This window comes from Filicampus tigris, chromosome 9, assembly GCF_054856515.1.
Source record: "Filicampus tigris isolate MCC_2025a chromosome 9, RoL_Ftig_1.0, whole genome shotgun sequence".
NCBI lineage: Eukaryota > Metazoa > Chordata > Actinopteri > Syngnathiformes > Syngnathidae > Filicampus > Filicampus tigris.
Window position 1 is genome coordinate 12,175,490 of NC_141225.1, and position 25,504 is coordinate 12,200,993.

Consider the following 25,504-nt stretch of genomic DNA (forward strand, 5'->3'; position numbering starts at 1 on the left):
AGGTCGTGGAAGCCTCGGGCTGCTGGAAAGGAATCAATGACATTGTCGGCATTACAAAATATGGACACTGCGGGATGCTGTGATTCCACAAGGGCAAAAGTTAAAATCATGTTCAGAGTTTTGAGTGGCATTATCAAAGGGAAATCTGTGTTTACATTGGTGCACAGCAGCACGTTAGGGTTGTGTGCCGTCAAGCCTAGCGTCTCTGGGGAGCTGCTGTTGTGCTCGGAGCGCCGACCATGTGCGCAGCAGGCCCGCACGACAAATGCCCCCCTCCACCAGCTTGTCACATCCTGTGCATGGCTCGCCCCTCGCTTCCTGACTTTGGGGGCAGGGAGGAGGCTGGAACTGTATATACACAGATGGCATGGAGCACATAAAGAGCCTGGAAAGTCAACTCAGAGATTAGTTTTCTCAATACATTATACGTGTTTGAGGATAACTGCTGAAAACTTGCAAAGACTGAGAACTGTGTAGGACTGAATTGTTTTCACCGTAGCAGTTTTCAGATTTTTGGGGGCATTTGCTAAAACAGTGCCTTGGGATGCTCCGAGTCACATTTACCAGACGTTTTTATTTTCACTTTACAGGGATTTATTATTGTTTTTAAATACCAAGAGATCCGCTCAGTTTAGCAGGAATTTGTGCAAAACTTCAGTTAGCAGAATCCCTATAAATACATTTGCAAATAATCCAACATTTTTTAACATGTTAATTTCATCAAAATATACTTTAACCAGAACAGGCATGAAAAAAACGATCTAACAAACACAAAATTATGCATTATGGTAATTTATAGCAGTTATTTATTTGTACAGTGTTTTATATTCTCATGATATTTTATGTATTTTGTGCACATAATGTTTTGATGTATATTTGTGTTTAATTTAGTTCAACCTTTCTATCAACTCTTAGGCGCCAGAGTTTTTTTCTAATTAAACATTCAGTTGTTGGCCTCGGGCAAAACCTCATAAATCACATTTTGGTTGATTTCATTTTTCTTTTTTTTCCAAAATGTATACTATTGGGTGTTGTTTTTACACATTACTGACCAATATAAAGTGTTGAAAATGGCTTCCTGTCTTTCACGATGCAATGCAAACGGTTGGACTAACTTGCCATTTTTGAGCTCCCTCGAAAAGTGACAATTCTGGAGGTACAATAAAAAAAAAAAAAAAAAAAAAAAAAAATATATATATATATATATATTTGTTTTTTCTTTTCTTTTTTTTTCTTTTCACAGGTTACTAAAAGACAGTTGAACCTTGCAACTGGACTCACAATGATTCAGTGAACGAAAATAGATTCCCTGGATGCGATCAAATAGTTTTTGCATTCATACACTTTGGCCTTAAATTTATATTGAAAGAAAGAAAGAAATGACACCAAGAAGCAACAGTATTTCAGGCCCACGGCGATAGGGGGGTAAATGAATCGAAATGTTTGTTTGTGTTGCAGCAGATTTGGAACCCACTGACCTTTAATTACGCTTCAAGCTTTGTATGGCAACATTTGCATTTGGGTCATGTGAGTCCTCGCAAGGTTAAGAAGTAGAAGCTGGCCTCTGCCTATGGATTAGATGATCCACTGCTGCTGGAGCGCTTTCAAGTTCTAATTGAGGACAGGCTGAGACCGCTGTTGAAGGAGTGAAGGCAGAGCCGGCAGCTGGCCCAGAAGATACTGTACACTGCACAGCTTTGACTGGTGGAAAGACTCTGCCATCTGGACACAGCTGTTTGACGTAACGACATTACCCCCCCTGCCCTTTGAGCACGTGAGCTACTTGGATAAAGAAGTCGGACGATGAGGTCTTTGTGTGTCCTCGCAGGGTTCCTGTTTGGCTTTTTCATATAACCTCAGTGACCCGTGAACAACAATACGTTTGCAGTGGAACCTTGAAATATGCATTTATCAACCTACATTCGCCTTCCTGGTCTCAGTTCATGTCATAGGGTTCTTGTATTGCCTGAGTTTATGAAGTGGTTTTATATGAGCTCATAGCAGTCGGTATATTCCCCTTCTACCACCACCACTGGTATTACCCAAACTACCCCTGACCTTATGTTTGTTTGTTTGTTGTTTTATGCTTAGGATCTGGGCATTTTACTAAAAATTTGCCGTCTGTTTTTCACCTTCCGCCTTCAGCTGGGGTAGCCTTCCACCATCCGTCTATCGGCCTTTTTGTCCAGCCGGAATTTTTTTTTAGCGCCTCTCGGTCGGTCTATACTTTTAAACGGGCTTCCGTTAGCGATTCCATATCCCAAACTTTGACCTCCACTATCACCCCTCACTTTGGAAGTTCCAATGCGCGCCACAATATGTCAGAACTGAAAGGTTGGTATAAAGTGGGAAATGTTATTCTGTAGGGACAAAATACTACAAACAGACATAAAATGAGGTTTGGAATGTTGGTTCATATGTCAGAGCCTCTGGTAATCTTCAGATACCATGCAAGTAGCAAGGTGAGCCCAACAGTACGGGGATCGCATCGTGAAAGAAATCAAAATCAATACCGCAAAGCGTACCCTGGACTGGTTGCTAGTCAGCCAAAGGGCGCATATGGAGACAGACAACCAATCACAATCACCGAGTGGGAACTCAACTCATGTCAGGCGAATGAAACGCCATCAGTGACACATTAGGGGAGAACATTTTAAAAATCACGCGGAGATATTCGAACAGAGATTTGAACCCAGATCTCCTGACTGTGAGTCAGATGTGTTAAGCACCATCTTCACCCTACTCCACATTCATCTTAATCGGTTTCATATTAGCCAATGATTGGGAGACTGGACTGTTTCTTTTGTATGGGAATTGTTTTATTGCTCATCTAGGGTAAAGAATTGTGGTTGAAAGGATTGGGAAGCAGTTTACAGATTTTTACAAACTCAGTGCAATTCAGTATAAGAAAGTTTTATTTGGGTCGATAGTCTGGACGAAAAATCCATCGTATAGAGTCAGATGTAGCCGATGATGTCGTTGCATATTATGGGCTGTCGGCTGCCCGTCTTCATGAGCGCGGTGACGTGGTAGAAGTCCGAGTCGAGTGCATGCAGGCCCGTGTGTGACTGGTGGAAGAAAGGTTTGAGCGACTGGAGTCCCACGGGGCAGGATAGCCGCTTAGGGGCCGCGGCAGCCGCGCTCCCCCGAGCGGACTCTGCCGGTTTCTGCCTCATCTCCGCACCTTTCGACATCCCGGCCAGTCGGCGCTTCATGTTGGTTAGAATGTCCTTGGCGAGACGTCGCCCAGCACTTGGCTTGAGTTCCGCAGGTTCTGGACACTCCGGTAGGTCCATCCAGTTCTTAATTAGGTCCGCAAAACTGTTGTCCCCCAGAACCAGAGGCTGTCTGTTCCTACTCCTGCTTAGCAAGGCGGTAGTCCAGTCCTCTGGGTCGCTGGCCTCAAAAGAGGTCCAGCGCTCTAAGCAAGCGTCCGACGTGGATTTGGGTCGGATCCGACCCGAAGGTCCCGTGTTTGTTCGGAGGCAAGCAGAAGAGGAAACTCGCACGTTTCTTGTCCTTCTCAGAACGACACCTTCATCGTGCCAGGAGGCCTCCGAGTAGCCGGAGTCAAAGTCCAAACTCTTCTCACTGTTGGGGGAGCCTCGGGCCAAGCGCCCGTTGGCTTCTTCTTCTTCTTCTTCTTCTTCCTCCAGCGGGTTGGCCAGACAGCAGGCCGAGTCGTAAGTGCTGGCCTCGCTGGCTTGGGAAACGCGTTGGTTGGCGAGTCGCTCCTGTTGGGCCCTCTGCTTGCAGAGGCGGCTCACGGCAAAGGAGCCGTCGCACGGCTCGCTGAGCGGCCTCGGCCTGCCCGGCCGCTTCAGGTCCTGCAGGGAACGCATCACGTGCTGCGCACCGTTCCGGAGGACGTTGCCGGACTCTCCCGCACGCAGCTGGAGAACCAAAGAGAGACAAACACAATCAGATGAAGAAGAGGACAACAGCGACCAGGCCGTCTTCCAAGCACGTCCCACCGCGAGGCGAGACCTGAACGCTTCCTCGTGTTGTCGTTCTGGGCCGGTGGGATTTTTAGCAGCTGAGATCACCGGCCTTCAAAACATTCCTGACAAACCTCCAGGCGCCCATCGGCACGTCAAGCGGTGTGATCCACCGAAAAAGTCAGAGAGCAGGATGCACATTTCAGATGGGGAGAACTCTCCCTGCTTCCTCTGGCAGGAGAGGAAATTTCGAAGGGGGAGAAGTGCATCTGAATAGCACGTATCCTTTCACACAGGATGTTGACTGCTCCGTGTTACTGTGTGAATGCGACATTGTGGATTTAAACTATGAATCACAATGAAGTGTTCAAAGTCGGTCAAACTCAAATCCGAATGATGCAGCATCACGCGTGAGTCATGTCATTAATAGAAATGGAAATTTTGGCTCTGGATAGTCATAAAGTAAACTTTTCCAAAATACTACCTAACAATTGGACACTTTATTAGTTATACGCGTCAAATCTAAAACGATTCAACTCAAGAGAATGGGGTGAATAAAAGCATAATATTAAATCAATATTCCTCCGTAATTTGATCTATCCATATGGAGTTGGAGCGCACAAAACTCACAAATGAACGGAACGGGAGTGACCACCTTGTGCGGTTCTGTGTAGACAGCGTTTGCGGGCTAAATCATGACAGTGGGCGGAGTCTAAACTAAAAGGCCCGTGTCAAAAATCTAAAATCAAAGTAAGGCATAACATCGAGAGCAAGAAAGAAGCTATCCTTAATGCGGGATCGGTCAATGTTACACAATAAACATAAATTAAGGAACAAATCTGAATCATTTCTAAATAAATAAATAAAGCACAACAAAACAAAAGTGGAACACCAAATTTTCAATTTCAAACAAATATGTATCGTAAATAAATGAAAGTGATGAATGATAAAAGAGTAAATTTGCTTTGAAACCAATGCTCTTCCCATAGTTTAATTGAGAGGGGAGGAGGGGCATCTGTCGACACGAGTCCAGAGACCACCGTCCACCCCCTCCTCCCCTGCTCCACCCGTCGCCTACTACCACCGCAGGTCCAGTGTCACACACCCCACCTGCCAAATTTATTAATATGATATAGTATAATTATTCATAATTGCTCTGAATTTTTCATTGCCTTTACACAGATTAGAATGATCAATTTTGATTGACATTGTCATACATATAATACATTTAACACTATGCTTTTTCATTGCAGTTTGTCATAACGGTGCAGCTGACAGCTCTTTTGGTTATTCGGCTACACGAGAAGGTCACGTCATTAGAAACAGCCCTTAGTAGGATGTAGTGCCGTCATACACTTACAACCACCACAATAAAAACAAATGAATACCTCTCTGACAGTCAATCAAAAGTGAACATTACTCTTCTCGTGAATGTGCATTTCTTGGACTGGATCTCACTGTGGCCACGCAGTGTTTTCATTTCTTTTGCGACTAATGGAAGAAAAAATGTCTTAAATGAGTCTAGCCTTTGAGTGTTTGGCCTTCAGAGAATCCATATGACATGATGTTATCACAGCTGTGAGTTCTGAACCATTTGGGACCCCTTCTCCTTCTCCACCTCCTCCATCTCCTCCCCCTCCCCTGACTTATCTGGTTGGGGCGGCATTGCCATTTGCCACACTGTGCCTCCATGTCAAAATGTTCAAATGGTCAAAATGCTGCCTTCACACAACACACAATTGATTTGTCAAACATGTGGACTCTCAGCAAGAACTGTTAAGTTTTCCCTCAGGCTGGTGGTTGAGGGGGCAATTAACACACAATGCCCAGCAATGAGGGGGCAACACAATCTTTTACTAAGATGTTACAGACTGTCGCTGCATGCAAGAAAAAGAGAAGAAAAGAAACTTACCATTGCTTGTTAGTGTCCGCAGTGAACCTTTAAAGTTTCTTAAGTGTTCTGCAAAGCAAAATACAATTGTAACGATGAACACAACTTATTACACTTTTACTTTCTGTAATATAAATCAGTCTTAATTTATAAAAGAAACATAACTAACCTTGGCATTTGGTTACCAGCAAAAAAGTATAAACCAACTCCTCATGTAGATTTGACTTATGATGATGCTGTGGCTGCTGAGTCCTCACTCTTTTGCTCAACATGAAGGCTGACAGCACGCTTTGTAGAGGCCGACGTGTGTGGCCTCAACCAATGAGCGCCACGCAGCTAAACTCTCGACCAATAGCAAAGCGCTTTTAACAAAGACCCGCCTCCGGCAATTTGTCATCAAAATAATGGTTGTGCAGGAGTCACAAGTGAGGATGATGAACGGAAGAAATATGATATAAGTCTGTGAATTACAACAATTAATATTCGGCCCATTTCATTCTTTTATTTGACCGCCTGAGCATTTATAATAAAACTCCTGTTTCCCCCTCCCGCAATAATAGCTTTATAATGATGGTTTATTCATTTATATAATTGGTTATTATATTAAATATAATACTTTTTAGAACCATATTGTTGGTCTCCATATATTTAAAACTTTTGTATGTATTTTATTATATAATTAGCTCATTAAATATAATTGATTAAAGAATACTTTAAAAAAAATAAAAATAGCATTGTATGATTAAAATATTCAATTACACACGTACATTTTAAATTTGTGTGCGTGTACATTAACTTTATTTATTTTCGTCATCAACGAATGGTGTGGCCCAAACCGTCCGTTTTAAAAATCAAACGTGGCGGTTGAGCACCAGTTTGCCCATTTCACGGTGCTACGGTGGAACTGCAGTACACCCCCCGGCATAAGGCTCCTCCTGGTGGCCGCGTCAAGACATCACTTATCATAAAGTATTAGCATATATTGATTGTGACTGCCGGAATACAAACACTGGACACATTTCTCTTGACGCGTCAATGAAAACCCTTCAGCATTCTTTGGTTTGGAATTTGCATACAAGACATCTGACCAAGGGACACCTCATTTCGTTTGCAAGTGAGGAATGGTAGCACCTTGTGTTACAGACGAGAGACTGAAGCATAAGAAACTCATTCATGTCAAGAAAATAGTTGGGCATCATCACACAGGTCGAAACATTTGCATGCAGTGCTCTAAAATGGATGAACTCTTGTTTATTACAGGTGAAGAGACAAAGGAATGTGCATTGCATGTTCGAAATAGGTCTACTTAAAAGTAATACACTCATAAACATGCTTACCAGCCAAAACATTAGGTACGTCTCCACAATAGGATGACAGTGTATCAAAAACATTTCAAATAATAATTGCTTATAATAATTTTATAATAATAATTTAATATATAATATATAATTTATTAGATAATAATAATATAATAATTTTCATAAACTTTTCTAGTTTATATTTTCTAGTTGAAACAAGGCATTCTGATAAATATTGCGTTTGTGGAATAAGAGTTAATCCACCCCTTTTTAGCCATGTCTGGGGACGGCCATTTTGTCACTTCCATCGACTGATGATGACATCACAGTTGCTCAGGGCTCAGGTAATGACCAATCATGGCTGACCTGTTTTTTTTTAATTGAACTGTGATTGGTCGTTACCAGAGTTCTGAGCAGTTGTGATATCATTTTCAGTCAACAGAAGTGACAAATGGCCGTCCCCAGAGATGGCTAAACAGGGGTGGATTAACTCTTATTCGACAAACGCAATATTTATCACAATGCCTTGTTTCAACTAGTGGGCCTGCATAGAACATATACTTGAAAAAAAATGCTTGGGTTGACTTCCTCTTTAAAAAGTAATCATATTTTTTTACTGTTGTTGTAGAAATAGAGTTAGAGAAATGTTTTGTTTTTCTTACTGCACATGAAAATCATATAATACGGTATGGTAAATGTGGTGTCCCACTTTACTCCCACGTTTGCATAGTGTTGCTCAAAATATTGACATTTTGGACAAAAAGACAGTAGAAAAGCAGCTCACAGGACAAAACTTTTATTATTTACATTAACCAAGCGACTTGATTTGTACTTTAATATCAACAAACAAGTACTGCATCATCCTTCAGACTCTGTGCTTGGACGCATCGTAAGCTATGGATACAGAGTAGAAATAGCCCTAATTGAAACACTGTGAATAACAAATATGAAGGTACACATGTAAACAGATATCAAGGCACAAACATAAAGTCAAAACTAAAGACTCGGAGTGAAACAAAGAGTGCACAACAATCTACAGTAGGTCAGCAACAAACATCATTTAAAACCTCACAGATTGTGTTTAGTGTATTTAAAAAGGCGGTACATAACGGGTGTCAAATACAGTAATCCCTCATTTATCGCGGTTAATGGGGACCGGAATCCCCCGCGGTATGTGAAAAACCACCAAGTAGACGTTGACTTATTATTATTATTATTATTTTTTTATTATCATTATTTTTTATTTTATTAAATTTATTTTAAAGTTTGATTTTGAGGGGATTTACGCCTCTTTTACGCCGTTGGGAACCCCCCCCGACATGTTTCCCACCCGTTTGTATACTTGTTACACAACAAATTTAACTTTAAAAGTGCAAAATGAAGAATAAATACCAAGCTGCAGGCTGTGAGAGAAACGTGACCCCGGCAGTGGGCGATTACGACGGAACGTTGGCTAATAACTACGTTGAAGTTTTAATTTTTATCCTAAAATTGGCTTTTTTCTGCCAAAGATACAATTCTGATGTAATGCACTTTTAAACCCTTGTCGCCGTTGTTGCGCAAAGCAAAAGTCTCATACTTCTGTTGTTGTTGCTGCCACTTCTTCTTCGCTTGTGCTCTCATTGATCAATCTCGCGCCGTGAACCAATCATGCGCCTTTTATGAGTATGTACAAAGCCTCCGAGTCAAATCATCTCTTTGAAGCAACGCATCTTTCTGCAATATGGCTGCCGATATGGCTGTATTTTTCCTTTTCATTTTTCGATGAATACTTTTTGAAGACCCGCGATGCACAGAGGCCGCGAAATGGCGAGGGATTACTGTAGATCAGGGGTCACCAAGTCTGGTCCTCAAGGGCAACCATTCCTGCATGTTTTCCATCCCTCCCAGCTGCAACACACCTGATTGAAATAATCTGCTCATCGGCACGCTTTTCAGAAGCCTGATAACGATAAAGATCATTTGAAACAGGTGTGTTGCAGCAGGGGGAGATGGAAAACATGCGGGATAGGTGACCTTGTGGACCGGCCTTGGTGACCCCTGCTGTAGATGGTGTGAGTGGGTACAAGCTAATTAATGGAATGTCATGCAGGAAAATACTGTGATCATTATTGATTGTAAATGGCGTACAAAAATTTGTCCCCGCCCCCACACAGTCACTCACATTCTGTATGTGTTTTAACAGTTAGTTGTTAACATGAGTTGATGTGATATAAAATATTGTTTCGTACTGTCTTTTAACACACCTCAAGGGCATAATGAACATCTTAAAAAAGTCACTGGTGAAGAAAAATGGTAACTTAATCATAATTACCACGAGATCTTCTTGATGGAGGAGAAATATTCTTTGTGCACTTTACATGCGATCCAACAATTCAGTTAAAGCCAACTCATTTTTCCACACGAGCGGCTGCTAAATTATTCACATCCAATGAGGGTGTTCAAACATTCCTTTTGTGGAGTATGAAGAGTAAAAGAAAAAAAAGAGGCGTGTGACAACTTTGTATGCATTTGTATGCAGGACCAACGTTACGCAGAGCGCGAGATGGTAGCCATTCACTGATTGTTGAAGTTCTTTCTCGGTTTCCCCTCTTGTAGGAATTACATCTGTCACGGTTTTCTTTACGAAAAGCAGTCATCGTCACATGGCTGCTGCAGTCTCTCATGCAGTGTGCGCGGCCGCCACCGTCCTGCCGCAAAACACAAACACAGTAAGTGTAGGTGAACTGGCAATGAACTCTTTTATACACTTATTATATATACATATACATAATATTATTTTTAACCCAGAGTAACATTATATAGATATATACTGTACAATAACACTGCACTTAAATATAGGAAAACAAAAATATGTACATCAATCATGATTCAATTAAAATTGGTATAAGTTAAATACAAATGAAATGTATTTAACAAATGTACTGTACTGGTAAAAAAAAAAAAAAAAAGTTAAAGCCACTGGAAAATTATGCAGTCGACCAGTTCATTCAGTGATTCTTTTGCGCACCACAAGGAGGAGCCGGCAAACGACACCACACTTTGTATCGCAGTAATTTGAAAGAAGAAGAAGAAGAAAAACAACTTAACCAATTTCCTTAAGAAATTTAAAAGAGAATACAAGAGGCATTAACACTTTGTCAACTTCTTTGCTTCAGATCCACAACTGATTTTTAAAACTGACACATTGGCCAGGTCATTCCTAGGTGAAAGAAACAGTTCAAATTTGTATGAAAAGTCTGTACAATTGTTTGACTTTAATAATGAAATAATTCATCCTTATTTTTAATTGGACGGTAGATGTTCCATTGAATGTACGTAAAATGACCAGCAGGCCTCCTAAATATCCGAACAGACTTTATAGCACTGTAAAGCATCTCACCTTCAGAAAAGCCCGCAGTCCTTCAGGTTGTTCTTGATGATGACGTCAGTGACGGCGTCGAAGACAAACTGCACGTTCTTGGTGTCGGTGGCACACGTGAAGTGGGTGTAGATCTCCTTGGTGTCCTTCTTCTTGTTCAGATCCTCAAACTTTGTCTGGATGTAACTGGCTGCTTCATCAAACTTGTTGGCCCCTGGGAAGAAGAACAAGAAGATTTTTTTTAGTTTATCTGTTGAAGCCACATTTTTTTTCAGCGATTATAAACTGGTTGGTCACTATTTTTATTCAAATTAAAATTAGTTAATATGCATCCAATGAATGGGGGGACAATTTTTTAGGGGGGGGGATCACCAGGTGTAATTGAGGCACTGAGAACTAGGGTGGGCTAACTCAAGTTCCATTGTTTTTAAGTTAAGTGTAGAAATAATAGAGAAAAGGCAATTTCATAGACATCAGGGTGCCTAAGGGTTCAGGTAACGACCGTCACGTCTCACCGGTTTTCTGGGTTTGATCATGTGACGTTTGTAAGCTTAGGCAGTGTGATGTCATTTTCAGTCAACGGCAGGTGGCAAGACAAGGCAAAATGGCCGCCCCTTGAGATGGATAAAAACGGGTGGATTTAGCTGCCTAACTCATATTCAACAAAGAGAATATTAATCAGAATGCTGTGTTTAGACTTGTGGGCCACAACGAAAAAAAAAAAAAAAAAAAAAGAATTTACCTGACTTCCCCTTCAAACTTTATATTAACACCGAAAATGGAGGTAGCCCACTCCAGCCCTCATTGGCTCAATTATGATGATATTTTTTTTTTCCGCTTTAAAGTGTCTCATGACTTAATGGGACCATGTTAAAATGTGAGTTCCAGGGTGAGAATAGTTGTAAGTACAGCTTGTACCTGTGTACTCTGGGAAGCAGATAGCAAGGGGGCTACGAGTGATCTTCTCCTCAAAGAGGTCCTTCTTGTTGAGGAAGAGGATGATGGACGTCTCTGTGAACCACTTGTTGTTGCAGATGGAGTCAAACAGCTTCATGCTTTCGTGCATGCGATTCTAAAGGAAAAAGTCATCCACTGAGCACCCCGGCAGTGAAAAGACTCAAATCGAGCCAGGACTGAAGATATCAAATCAAGGTAAAATATGCTGTGTGTGCCAAGATATCAGGCGCAATTGCAAGTTACTTAGTTATAATCACCAGGCCCATTTCTATCACTACAGCAAGGAGTCAGCTAGCTAGTCTACAGCCTGTTAGCTTGCGAGCTAGATAGTGGCTAGTGTCTCTTGTTGAGTGGAAACTTCAAATGGATGTTGGGATGTGTACTAGGCATAAGAAATATGATAGACAAAAGCATTACGGATTATGATTACATCTTAATACCATACTTCTATAGGTGTAGGTATCTTTGTGTTTTTTTGGGTGAGAGCTAGCTTAACTAGCAGGCTAGCTGTCAATTTGTTTAAAGAATCAAGCTAAGTAAACTGTTCTCTGCTCAATTCGCAGAAAAGTTTCCAAGAGTCATTACTTTTTTTTTTTTACATCATGCCACCAGAGGGAGCTATTATTCAATATTTCAAATGCAAGCATTAACGTAACATTGGGGCACGTTGAAGCATTAAACTCATAACCTGTTCAAATAATTGGGGTCAAATGGGTCAAGCCACTTTGGATTTGAACACTCAATTAGTTTAGCAGCAAAACGGATTGTGCAATCATAAGAAGACATGTTCAAAGCCTTGTAACGACGAGCACGTGACGTTCATCATGGGTGTAGATGAACATGCCACAGGAGGGTGGATCGCCAATCCTCACCATCTCCTCATCCTCGGCCAGCACCAGGTCGTACGCGCTGAGCGCAACGCAGAAGATAATGGCCGTGACGCCTTCGAAACAGTGGATCCACTTCTTCCTCTCGGATCGCTGGCCTCCCACGTCGAACATCCTGCAAGGGAGAGGTGATGAAGAGGAGACACATGAGCGAGTTAATGTGTGTACGAGGTGGAGACAGATGGAGCCCAGTGGTACTAAAAGACACAAGGAGAGAAAGTTCAGGTGAAATTCAATCCCTGAATGTACATTAACATTTTATGAGCTTGCTTTTGGAAGTGAAGGAGGGGGAAAAGCATCTGGCCTGGCAGCAATAAGAGACGTGATAGAAACTCTTCAGAAAAAAGATTAAGGGTTGTATTTCCTCTTTTACACGTATGAGAAAAAGACAGAACTACCGGTATAAAAAAATGAAAAGAAAACTTTTATTGATTCCATTCATGCATTATTTAAGTCAAATATTAAGACGGGCAGAAAAAGTATTTGAGAGCTGATCAGGGAACAGGTCACACCAAAGCCTTCCGACTGCTTCTCACTATTTTACTACCTGCACCACTTAAATACGTATTCCTGCCAGTAGCAGGCGCTCCACAAAATTATGAACGTGCCATAAACGTTTCTCAATACAAAACCCCATTGTTTGCATTTGAAAATGCAGAGCTGCGAATATGCTCGGGTTCACTATACTCGACAGCAGGGACCAAACTGTTGCCAATAGCAAAAAAAAAAAAAAAAGTACTGCATATTCACCACTCGACATTCATGAATTCACCTTTTCACATTTCTTTTGAAGCTATTCTCTATTATTTGCTGTTTTTGTGCTGAGACCAAAGCATATAAATATTTCACTTTGCCATAATGCCTTTAGCTAGGGATGTTTTCATCTTAGAAATGGGTTAGTTAAGTTAGTTATTGGTAAAGCAGTCGAAATAGGAAAGCAGCATCTATGTATGTAGACCCTCACATACTTGCTGTTCGGCACCAGCGGAGTCACATACTTTTTTTTTTTTCAGTATTTGTAATATTTTTTGCTTGCCCCTCTTTTGGTTAAAAACACAGTGAATGTTTGTCAGACTTTTTGGAAGATTTTCTTTTTAGTTTGAATGTTTTTTTTCCAAGACACTTGAATAGCTGATCATTACACACCAATTTTTGCTATTCGCTGGTCGGCTCGGTCACAATCGCCCTTGAATAGTGGGGATCCAATGTACTCTGTTTGTAGGCAGTAGGGACCAAGTGAATAGCAATAAAAAATAAATATGAGCACAATGCATTCACAGTTTGGCTTTCGCGAATTTACCTATTCATATTTTTGGGAAACTATTCTATTTATCATTATTATTTATTTACTGTTTTTTTACTCGCCAAAGCGATTCCATTGTTCACTTTCCCGTAATGCTTTTTTACTCATAATGATATTTTTAACCAACGATTAATTTAAAACATAGCTGGTAGTTAACTTAGTTATTAATAGAGTAGTACAATATTAATAGGAATAACAATGTCATGGTTGTAGGTGACAGATTTGTGGTGTTTTCTTATAATTATTATTATTACTAAATTACATATGTGATATTCAATCTCTATACTGTATAATCATTTACTAGGATTACTACTAATACCACTACTGGCTTGAAAGTACAAGTACAAAACAATGCAGCAAATATATTTTTAGATCAGTTATTGCACTGTTGCATAAACCTTGAGAATGACCGCTAAAGTTTCCTTAAAAGGGGCAACTACGCTACGATTTGGAGACATATTGTTCTCGTCTATATGCACATACATAAGTGTTAGCACAGGCCCATTTAGCAAATGTCTGAACACATAAACCTCCGCTGTCCATACGTCCTCCGTTAACAGCAACGTCAGTCCATTAGTATCCCACACAAGTGCTCGTCCAGCCATGTTTTGTGTTGCATACAAATTGTTTTTATAGACAGAGAAATAGAAGGTGGGGGTGAAGAACTAATTTATTTACTCTCTGTGTAATCATAATAATTAAGCTTTTAACTGCTGTTTTAATTTGGCCGAGTTGCGCATTTCAAGGTTCTATTAATGTCGAAATGAGCACTTTCTGTTCAATGAGACTAATGGCCGTGGTAGCTTTGTTTAAGAGCAGATAAGCACCGATTTGATGTGTTTTCAGCGCGAGTGGGCGGGAGTGGAGGTCTGTTTTTACTGCAGGAAGATCAGCAGCGGCGCGGTCTTACTTGAAGTGCAGCTCTTTGAACGTGAAGTGAGTCTCCACAATGCCAGTGGTCTTGACACGAGTTCGTAGCACATCCTGCTGGGTGGGGATGTAATCTGCTTTGGCTATCCTCTCCAGATCGTTCAGGTAACTACAAAGAGAGTGAGAAGGGAGATAATCAACACCCCAAATGATGCTCCTATTTTACAACTAGCACTAAAAACACTGGAAATGTGTACAGAAAAGAGTATAGGACTTTGAGAATCTAATCATATATTTAATGATTTGTTTGCAATAACATTATATAGTGTTTTTTTAATTTACTTTATTTTCCCCCAAACAACTATTGTGCTATGAAAATAGAGTAGTATGGTGTGTGTGTGTGTATATATATATATATATATATTTGCTTTTCAAAATAAACGTTTTTGGGGAGAAAAAGTTGCACTATTATGGGAATTAGTCATCATATTAATTCATAATGTTGAATAATGTCAATACCACATGCAGCAAATATTGAAGAATTTGAGACAAAATCAGCCTAAACCTGGAATACTTTGGCATCTTCCATTTCTGTTTCTTTTCCTGGTTCGGACACGCGCTACGCCAAATACATTTTCCAACATTTGAGGTGATATTTGTTAAATCAGAGGAGGATTCTTTTGAACAGGAGAGCCGGAAACGAGATGATGGATGAGGCCAAATACGAGCCGAACAAAGCATGATGCGCTTCTCAGGGGATTTACCACCTGCTCAACCAAGGAGCAAATGTTCAGTCAGTACCCAGCGCACCATAAAATGCTCCCAAAGCTGCACATTTTCACTGTTTACAAAAAAGGCCGGTGTTGTTTTTGAAGGTCAATAACTCCTAATGAATGAAATCTCTTGCTGCAATATGTGAATACTCAGTTGGGAGTGTGTGTGTGTGTGTATGAATGTATAAACAGTTTATGGAGGATGAAATTCGAATCAGAGTATATAAAATTGACTTGTCTGAAATCATAGTGTAGCTAAACCTCATACATCGTTGATTTTTGACCCCGCTATACGTAACTTTTATTGCTGACCCAGCTTGTCTACATTACACAGCGTTGCATTGGAAATCCTTTGCCAGAAACAATGGCTTTGTGTTATAGACAAAGTCCCGGACTGCATTTGAGGTCTGTTCACACAGGATAAGCAGTATAGGAAATGGATGGATGGATGGATGGATATATCGCTATTACAGCTTCTGCAGCGGCGCGACGAGGACGGGGTTGTCTTGTGACTTGATGTGTCCTGCGTGCAGTGGAAGTGTCACATGTACTTCTTCCTTCAAATAGGGCAGAGTTTGTTTTCCAGTGTTTCTCAAATGATCTTTTTCAAACTCTTGTTCTACATCAACGCAAGCACCCTACTGATTTTGAACGATAACCGACACACGATGACGGAGGTTGCGAACGTCACACATCAGATCACCGGTACGCCTGGGATAATCCTCCATCTCTTTTGCATCAAACCTATAAGCAGAACTGCCCTACGGCAAAGCAAGTACCCCATTGATTTTAAATACCCGACAAGATTACAGCAGGAGCTAAGTAGGACAGAAATAATTAATCAAAAAACTCAATTCCGTTACAAAAGAAAGTCGAATGAAAATTTCGATGCTTTGCCGTGATCATGTTTCCATTGATTAATGTTACTGCAGGCGCCTCTCCTCGCGGAAATAAGTTGGCTCGATGGCAGCAGGCTAGGCGTAAAGACTGCATAAAAGACAAAATGTCCCCACTAGTGGTCAAGTATAGACACAAACGCCGGCGTGCTTTTAATTGCTTTAAGGCACAAATGGTAGCAAAAGAAACACATAATCTTACACAGTTGCCACGGTATTGGCCCTGGGACTCAATGTGCAGGAAAGCTAACGGTTAGCCAGTTAACTGCTACACTCTTATTCACCGACTCCCACGTCACTCACCCACCTTTTCAAGCCACACACGATCAAAGTCACAGATATTATGGTATGGAACCTGAGAAGTCAACACAAAAAAAAATCTTTACAATAAGTTCTATGCAGCTGCACTAGTCTCAACACGTAATTCTGATTAATATTGAATTTGTGAAATATAAGTTAAGCAGCAAAATCCACCCGTTTTTAGCCATCTCAGGGGGCGGCCATTTTGCCACTTTCTGTCGACTGAAGATGACATGTAGTTGCTCAGGGACCAGGTAACGACCAATCACAGTTCACCTGTTTTCTGAAGCTGAGACGTGATTGGTCGTTATCTGAGCCCTGAGCAACTGTGACGTCATTTTCAGTCGACAGAAGTGAAAAAATGGCCGGCCCCTGAGATGTTTAAAACCGGGTGGATTTTGCTGCTTAACTTATATTACACAAATGCAATATTAATCAGAATGCCGTGTTTAGACTAGTGCAGCTGCTTAGGACATATTCTTTCCGAGAACACTTTTGGGTCGACTTCAGCTTTAATCAATGGGCTAATCGGTGGCGTTATCGATTCTAAAAATGTTTGATAGGTGCAGTCCTACAGCTAAGATTAAAAGGGTGATTAAAAGGTGCATAAATTGAAATTTTACGCAGTATGCGAGGACGACAACAGCCGCTGAGGCTAAAGATCTTACAATAGGTTCAAATTCCATGCTCAAGCACAGCCAACAACTTGGGATGGGCGAGTACCCATACCAGGTATTGGTATCGGACCAGTATTGGCCTTATATCGATACTAGCCACTGATACTGACATTGAGTAAATCGTCTTCTGCAGTAGTTGGTGCTGTACTGCGGCGGTTATACACATCGGCGAAACATCATCTGCTTCAGAAAGAAAGGTCTTGGTTCACAATTTTTGAGTCATTTTGTCAATCTAAATTTTATACATCAGAAGCACTAGAGGTATCGGAACTAGATATCGGTGAGTACTCAAAGAAAGTATGCCACCGGGCAAATCAGTTTATATTTTGGATCTTCAAACTTTACTTCTACTTCAAATCAAAGACATGATACATTTAAAAAAATATATATATAATGTACATCTTCTTCAACTAATGAAGTCTTTTTCTGGCTTTGAATGAATCTCATGAAGAGTCATTAAAGAAGCTACTCATCTTGGAAACATGCTACTCATCGCAAATATTTTCCAGCAGGATGTCAGTGAGTGAGCGAGAGAAGGCGCATCTGTGTTTACAGCCCACCTCCCTTACAGCAGCATTACATCATTAGCAACATCTTCATGGCCAGCTGGGAGCTTGTCTAGCCCAGTCAGCCATTGTTTCGCTCAGAAAGTTGCATTATGCGCAGGCCTTGGACTTGAATGCATTTCAGTTAACTAGGGAAAACAATATGAATTTCACTAAATGTTTAATTGACACCCAGCAACAATTAAACTTTGTTTTTGCCAGCACTCCAGGTGAAACTGAATGATTCTCACTGTCCAAATTGCTGGCAAAGAGATAACACTATGGCACAAGATTTTAGCTCAGGATACTGAGAGAATAAAAGTGATTGTGGTCAGTCAAGAGTCTCAGATTAGAATTTTATCACATATATATTTTTAAGCATTATAACTTGGGCACACAGATACTATTCTTTAGCTCATCCATGGCATTTTACATTGTGTTTTAGTGTTAAGCTAGCAGCTATTGACAGCGACGTGTTTGTTTTACATACACAACAGGAACTCTCTTTGTTTTATGTTAAGTTTGACAGTAAACTTCAATTTGGAGTGGCAAACAGCTTTAAGCCTCATTTTTTGCTACATTTTTCACTATCTGCTAAACTGTTGATTGTTCATCTACATACAATATTGCTCATACAGTATGAAAAATTTTGGTTCGAACGTCAATGCAAAAAAAAAAAAAAAAAGTCAAGATATTTAGACGACATTAAATGCGATTGAGCTGACAAGAATTCCTTTAAATGCATAAAAGAATAAAAATTAAACTTGTGCATTTGGGCCTTGTGAAAATTGTCTTTCAAATGTTGAAATTGAGTTTGAAATTATATTCCTTTAACTCTAGAACACTAACGTCGGGTGATTTTCACCCACACATTTTTTTGATGTGATGTTTTGTATTGGGAAATTAAAGGAGACAACATCTAATTTAGCATACAGTGTTGGACTTTTACATAAATTAATGAAAACTGTATTTTATCCGCGATATTACGGGTATATCGGTTAAATGTACCCGACGTTAGTGATGGTGTTGCAAATTTTAACGTGAGTGTTCTACGACTAATTGCACTTGAAGTACAATTAGACCACACTTGCTTTGTATGCACTCAGTACACAATGAAAAGGGTGAAGCCGCAAGAAAACAGTTATATGGCAAAGAAAAAAATACTAGTACACACCATTATAAAGGAGGATTAAAGTTCCACAATTGACTCGCTTGTATTATATTTCAAAGAAAAATTGGCACTCTTGTTTGTGCATATAGCAGACTGATATAAAATGTTGAATTTAGATTGTTGTTGTTTAAGACTTTTCATCAACCAAAATTCATTTGAACTGATTTTTAAAATTCAATGCAACCACTATTAGCAACTTGGTTTGCAATTAATGGTCATCATAGTGAAGACTTTTCCAAAGGTTGTCTGAAAAAAAAAAAACACATCATCATCTCATCATCTGAGCAACTCTCGCAAAACATGTGCAGTTTCAATAATGAAGGAAAGTATTTAGGGATTCATCATCACGAGGCCTGTTGTCATAGTTTACTCCGTTTTTTTTTGTTTTTTTCTCAAGCCATCCGGCAAGATGATTGCACTCATCTGCTTGCAATATTAAAGTATGAAACCGCAGGGAAGGCTAAATAATCAGGTTACAGATGATATCTCGCCAGTCTCTATGGCTCTCCGGGGAGGTCAAAGCAGGTTTTCCAGTGCAGACAGAGGATATAACAGAGGCGCCTTTCGATACGTCGCAAAATCTGCAGAAATATAAGCAGCCGCGTACGCGACGCAAAACATTCAATCAATAAGCACCACGGTACAAACAAACATCAGTAGCGTTCCTCTTCTGATACAGTGCGAGATGAGTAAAAAAACACACATTTAAAAAGACATCCTCTCAATAAGTTGCATTTTCATTTATGGCGGTGGAATCGAAACTGTTGTGCAGTGGAGCAGAATGCATGTGAACTGATGCAAAAGTGGCGTCCCACTTTTCTGCATCATTCGTGAATTCATTATTTCCCCGACTGGAAACGAGCCCGCCAAGCATAGAGATTCCAACTTACTATGCAGCCGAGTCGTTGAGCTGGTATTCCCGCGAGCGGGCGAAGCAGCTCTTTATGCCGCCGTCGGCCCACAGTCGCAGGATCACGTTGGCCAGGTCGTCGGGTAGGACGCCCTGCTCCTCGGCGGCGGCGGACAGAGCGAAGAGCTGCTGGGCGTCGTCCTGCGAGGGCCACACAAACGTACACGGATCCTAGTATTACAAACTCTGAAATGGGATAATAAGTGATTATTCTAATACGTTGGAAGAATTCTGTCCTGGGTGAGTTGCTGCTCTCCAATGGCGAAATTCACAACAATGAATTGGCTATCTCCTGGTTCAAGTTTGTTTTAATTTTCTCATTCTGTTTGTATTTTGACATCATGAGACCAAGACGACGACTAAGAATTGGTCAACGGTAGGTTTCAAACGGGATCCCCTCAGAGGGAAGTGGCCAATGAGCTTAGAGTGTCTCAGAGTCATCAGCAGGTTGCAACAGAGATACAGAGAGATTGGAAGAGTCACAGAAAGGCATTCAAGTGGACGTCCTTGGAAATTTCCATGAATTAAGCACCTGTTTTGAATTTTGCTGTTTAGCTCCTTTTTAGAGAACAGCAAGTTGTGCACAAAGTAACAAAACTTTTAAAGAGCTGAATATAAACATTCAAATGTTTATAGGATCAAAACGACTATTGCATATTTGTTTCTTCCGGGAATGTTACCCCAAAATATCTTTAATGTTGTTACTGTTCCTAAAAACATATCGTCGCTGTCCTGTGAAAAACACATATGTCCAATTTTGGAAATGTTTTAAATGTTCACGTTAATGCGACGGCTATAATGCGGAGGAACACCAATCCCGTACAAATAAAAAAAAAATGGGAAAAGAAATGGACATAAGTGTTTTTCACAGGACAGCGAGAATATGCTCCCAGTGACTTTCTGAGCACCTTTGCCATGTAAAAAAAAAAAACTCAAGCATGACATCATCTCATGCATTTTCCTGACCTTTATTGAGCCATTTTATATGGAAAATACCTCACAGGACACCAGTTAAGTGTGAAATTCCATTGAGCACAAAGCTGTATACTCGATACAGGAAGTCATGACTTATTTATTCTGTTGTATGAATGGCAACAGGTGAACCCACAACACACAAATGAATTGTACTTTGTGACATCATCCTGGAACATGCCAAAAACATACATTATTTGTAGTAGCCCGACCAATTAAGCAAAACTGGATAATTAGGAGGGATACATGCTAGCTACAGCAACATTCCAGGCAGCATTTTTTGCTCATTATAACACTGGCATGAAATGAGTTAAAGTTAGAGAGTTAGGCATTTTTCCATCATTTAAACATATAATTTTTGAAAAATGAATTATCTGATAAAAAAAAAAAATAATGCCCATCCCTCCCAAAAAAAGCTACCGATTCAATTTGCTCCGCCAATACTCTTATATACTTTTGTCAATACAGTATATAGTAATATACTGTATTGACAAAAGTTCCTTTAAACTTGTACAGTAAATGAGTTTCATCCAGCCATCCATCTTCTATATCGCTCCTCCTCACGATAGGGTATCATGATTGAATTGAGCCCGTTAAATGATTACAATCGTCACATAATCTGTTTCCCTCGAATGGGACAGCAGAGTCCTCAGCCGCAGGTTACCATGGAAACAGCACATGGAGCATGACTGGCGCTGTTTAATTGATTTATTAGGCTTTACTGAGATTGACGAGAAAAAAAAAAAATAATCAGAGTATTTTTATTTTTCCGCCAACTAGCTGAAGCTGCAGGCGATGTAAAAGGATATTTCAGTTGACAAGAGACATGAACAAATAGACAAGTTTTGACCTTCAGCTGCGCTATTTGCTCACAAACAAGCACTTTCATTCATATCCGATATGGGTTTTTGAAAGGGAGAATGGAAGTCACGCAAATGTAGAGGCGCTTCCTTATTTACTGTCACGCTGTTCCACTTCAGACTGCAAGAGTGAATATGCAAGGCCATATTTCTTTTAATCAGACCTAACTATGATACTTTTTTAAATTGGGCTGATATTCAGCACATAATGAAAAATCCATCCGTCCATGTTCTATTGACTTTATTATGGTCGCACGTGATCTTGAGTCTCACCCGGTGACTTATTCATGGACAATTTAGATTATTTAACCTAATGTGTATTTTTGGGAATGTGGGATTAAAAAAAAAAAACATGCCACAAAGATTCAAGCAGTCCTTCGAACTACTAGTACACTGTGCCCCCCTTTAAACAAAAATGTTGCAGCGAATACAAGCTTGCCAGACTGATTAATAAAGTGTCTTGGCAATTAAGTGGTTAAAAAAGATTTCATTGTTCAGCTTTGATTTCTAGGCGGCAATATAATGCCATGATGATAACCATAGGAACTAATGATAGACTACTGCCAGTGGCTCTAAGATGAGCCCAGTAGAGGTAATACATTTGTGTGTGCAGGATTGCTTTGTGGCTTCTTTACTACGGAGATGACGTGCCTCAGTCATCTCTCGGCATAATATGAACAATCCTCTATTCACAACAGCTGGCATGATGTAGTAAAGCAATCATTCCTAGTGTCAGTGGCGTGCATTCAGGGGAGGCAAATGGCCTCACCTGCATCATAAAGAATATACAAATAATCCAATAAAATGATTTTCAATTTTAGTTCACGGATCTGCGTTCATATGGATTTTTTTTTTTTCTGAATCCAAAACATTTCATTGTCAATATTGCTGAATTTTCTGTCCAAATACATGAGACAGGAAGTGAGGCAACCTCACTTCACCTCAAATTGCACAGTTGACCCCGCCCCCTTAACTGTCTTGAGGAGGATTGTGATTGCCTTTTTCTTCATTATAATGTTTTCTAACACTTTTAATACGCACTCTAATTTTCCATAGTCAGGCTAATGTATTGTATTAAATATTTGTGTGTTACATATTGTGCAGATGGGAAAAAACTCAAGGCGAGGCAGAGATTTCTGTGCCTCGCTGAAGTGGGCGTCACATAGAACACAGATTCAAACTTCTACTCAAAGACGGGGGGAAACTAGCTGGTAACTGCAATTCTAAAAATAAAGTGCATCGCTGCAGTCTGCTTCATGCTAACATCGAGAAATATATGAAAGCTAAACATGGAAGACATATCAGTTTAACTTTAAAAAAATCTCAAGAATGGACTTCTAAACAAAAGTGGGTCTCTAAAAACCCTACTAAGGATTATGACAACAATTTAATGTCTACCGTGAACTACATTTGAAAGAAAAATAATCTAACTAGATGAGTGGTTGGCATGTCTCCCTCACAGTTCTTAGGTTGGGGGTTCGAATCTTGACTCCGGCTTTCCTATGTGAAGCTTGCATGTTCTCTCACTTTGGCTTCCTCCCACATTCCAAAAACAGAACAAGCGGGCATAGAAATGGATGCATGGATAATCGAACAGGTTTTTTTTCACAACAGCAACCTCTGGTGGACATGGTGGGAAAAAAAACAGACCACTGCAGCAAAGCGGAGGACGTGGAGTATAATACAGCAGCATCTAGAGCAGGGGTGTCCAAAGTCTCGGGGGTTGAGACACCCACATCACTCATTGCTTTGACGCCCCTGACAACTACTGTGAGTACTACTAATAATACATGGTGTCATGCCGAGCTTTTTTTTTTGATATACAGTCCATTTGCACTTCAAAGTACCTGCAATTTTTCAGACATTTGTTACCTTCTATATGCATGTAATTGTTCATGAATGTATGCCCACCTGCAGGATACAGTTAAGTTTTCCAATGGTGCAGCAGGTCCATTTTGGTTTAAGAGCCACAGAACGCATGCACAATTCTTTTAACGGCTTTAAGCGAGACCCAAGGGACTCTCAAAAGGCCGCTGCACGACGTGCGGATCGCTATATTGATGTTGATAGCGCTGCGTTTCTGCACATTTGAGCGTTTTCATTTCACTAATAATTAGCTTGACTTGTGAGCGTCCTGCGAGTGTACGATAATTATGGCTACGGCTAATTAAGCTGTCCGTTTGAAGCCCAAGTCTAAAGTCTCCCAAACACAAAATCATTAAGATAGTACAAATCGATACAAAGCTTCTGTAACGTTCAAAGCGGGAGCTGGGCTTTCAAACAGTCTCAGAGGAAGTCCGTGAATGGAAGGAGGAGAATATTGCATGTTTTTTTTTTTTTTTTTTTGAATTAGGTAGACCTGCAGTACAGTATTGCACTGCCTCACTCAGCGTTGTTTCTCACCACTTACATGTAGCCAAATATGGTTATGAAAATAACAGAAGTTTGATGCATTGCAGTTGTTTACCGCTACAACCACTATAATAAACATTTCCTTTGGTATGCGAAACGCTGATGCGTCATAAAACACTGGACCTAAAAGAAACTGGCCTAAGTGAAATGATAAATGACAGTAGTTAGAAAAAAGAATATTCTAGGCCACTCAATGCCTGAGGAGTTCATTAGAATGTCATCATTATGGATGCTGAGAAAGCACCTGGGCAATTAAATACAGTATGCTCTGCTAAACAAATTGCCAGCCAGCAGTTTGAAGCAACAGAAAAACAAAACACAAATATTTTCTGAATCTGATGGAAGAAACTGCAACTCTTTACCCGCATTTAAGCGACTTTGTTTTCCCATAAATAATGAGTGGCACATGTTAAGTACTCTAATAGTGTCGTCATGACTAATTGACAAATCGCGGTGGCAGCCCTAGGAGCAAAGTCACAAAATCCCCCCGGTGAACAGAGAAAAGAAAGACAATAGATCGTAGTGCCGGCTTTGATCATCAAAAGATGGCGAGCTGTGGTCAATCAACAATCTTTTTACTGTCAGAATGAACAGTTACTGTCAGCCGTAACAACATAAAAAGAAAAAACAAACCAAAAACGGCATATGGCACATCCCACATCCCAATCACAAATCAGACTCAGACACATTCAATGCCTCACAGACAGTCGGAACTTTGACAACTCAAGCCTAATCCAAATAACACAACTAGAGTTCCGTCAACTTCCGTGCAATACATTTTGATCAGACCTGAAATTTTTGGCTCTTCTCCGGGTGTCAATTGTGTTTTAGGTTAATTTATTGGCTTTTTTTATTTATATCTATATTTATTAATACTCGTGTATTACGGCCTTTTATTGTCTTTATTTATTGTCTACTGTTTGTAAAGTGCTTTGTTACAGCTCTAGCTGTTATGAAATGCGCTGTATAAATAAAATTGTATTGTATTGTATTGTATTATAATAATGCAGCGACTCTGCAGTTGCATTATGGGAATTTGTGTTAGACTTCAATAAATTACGACTGTCTCTGAGGCCATGAAGGTGTCTGAATGGGACTGAATGAGGGAGGGGTCTAAATGTGATTGGATGAGCGGGTCTGGTGGTGGGGTGACTGCGCCTGAGGGCTGAGGCTGTCAGGGCATATGACTGAAGAGTGAGCTTGTATTTATATTATTCTGAGGCTGGAGGCAAACTTGCATGTATAGCAAGTGGACATCTAAAAAAAAATATATTTTTTTTTAAATCAATGACATAATAGATTAACCCTAGAGACTGCTTTGGTGCTGCTGTCTTGGTTAGCAGCTGAGTTAGCAATGGAGTCCAAATTACCTCGGCGGTTATTGTCTGTGTATGAATGATAGCATGTATACATGAAATGAGATGATTACAGCTACTACCTTTTTTTCCTGATTGGAAACATGAGGCAGGGGCATGTCTCAAGG

General features: G+C 40.3%; 2 protein-coding genes across 2 annotated transcripts in view; both read right to left on the reverse strand.

Annotated features, from left to right (window-relative positions):
• Positions 1 to 2,821: 2,821 nt before the first annotated feature.
• Positions 2,822 to 6,085, reverse strand: LOC147141959 (PAK4-inhibitor inka2-like). Its single transcript, XM_086040927.1, has 3 exons — positions 5,999 to 6,085; positions 5,851 to 5,898; positions 2,822 to 3,893 (listed from the first exon to the last, which is right to left on the reverse strand). The coding sequence occupies exons 2-3, from the start codon at positions 5,851 to 5,853 to the stop codon at positions 2,958 to 2,960; spliced, it is 939 nt and encodes a 312-aa protein (XP_085897053.1). The 5' UTR covers positions 5,854 to 5,898; positions 5,999 to 6,085; the 3' UTR covers positions 2,822 to 2,957.
• Positions 6,086 to 7,907: 1,822 nt separating this feature from the next.
• LOC147141960 (guanine nucleotide-binding protein G(i) subunit alpha-2) overlaps positions 7,908 to 25,504 on the reverse strand; it is a 47,668-nt gene continuing 30,071 nt past the window's right edge. The window contains exons 5-10 of the mRNA XM_086040360.1: positions 19,758 to 19,918; positions 14,546 to 14,674; positions 12,318 to 12,447; positions 11,407 to 11,560; positions 10,510 to 10,702; positions 7,908 to 9,817 (exon numbers count right to left, since the gene is read on the reverse strand). Of these exons, the coding sequence (XP_085896486.1) occupies positions 10,512 to 10,702; positions 11,407 to 11,560; positions 12,318 to 12,447; positions 14,546 to 14,674; positions 19,758 to 19,918 (765 nt within the window). The 3' untranslated portion in view covers positions 7,908 to 9,817; positions 10,510 to 10,511. The remainder of the gene's footprint in view (positions 9,818 to 10,509; positions 10,703 to 11,406; positions 11,561 to 12,317; positions 12,448 to 14,545; positions 14,675 to 19,757; positions 19,919 to 25,504) is intronic.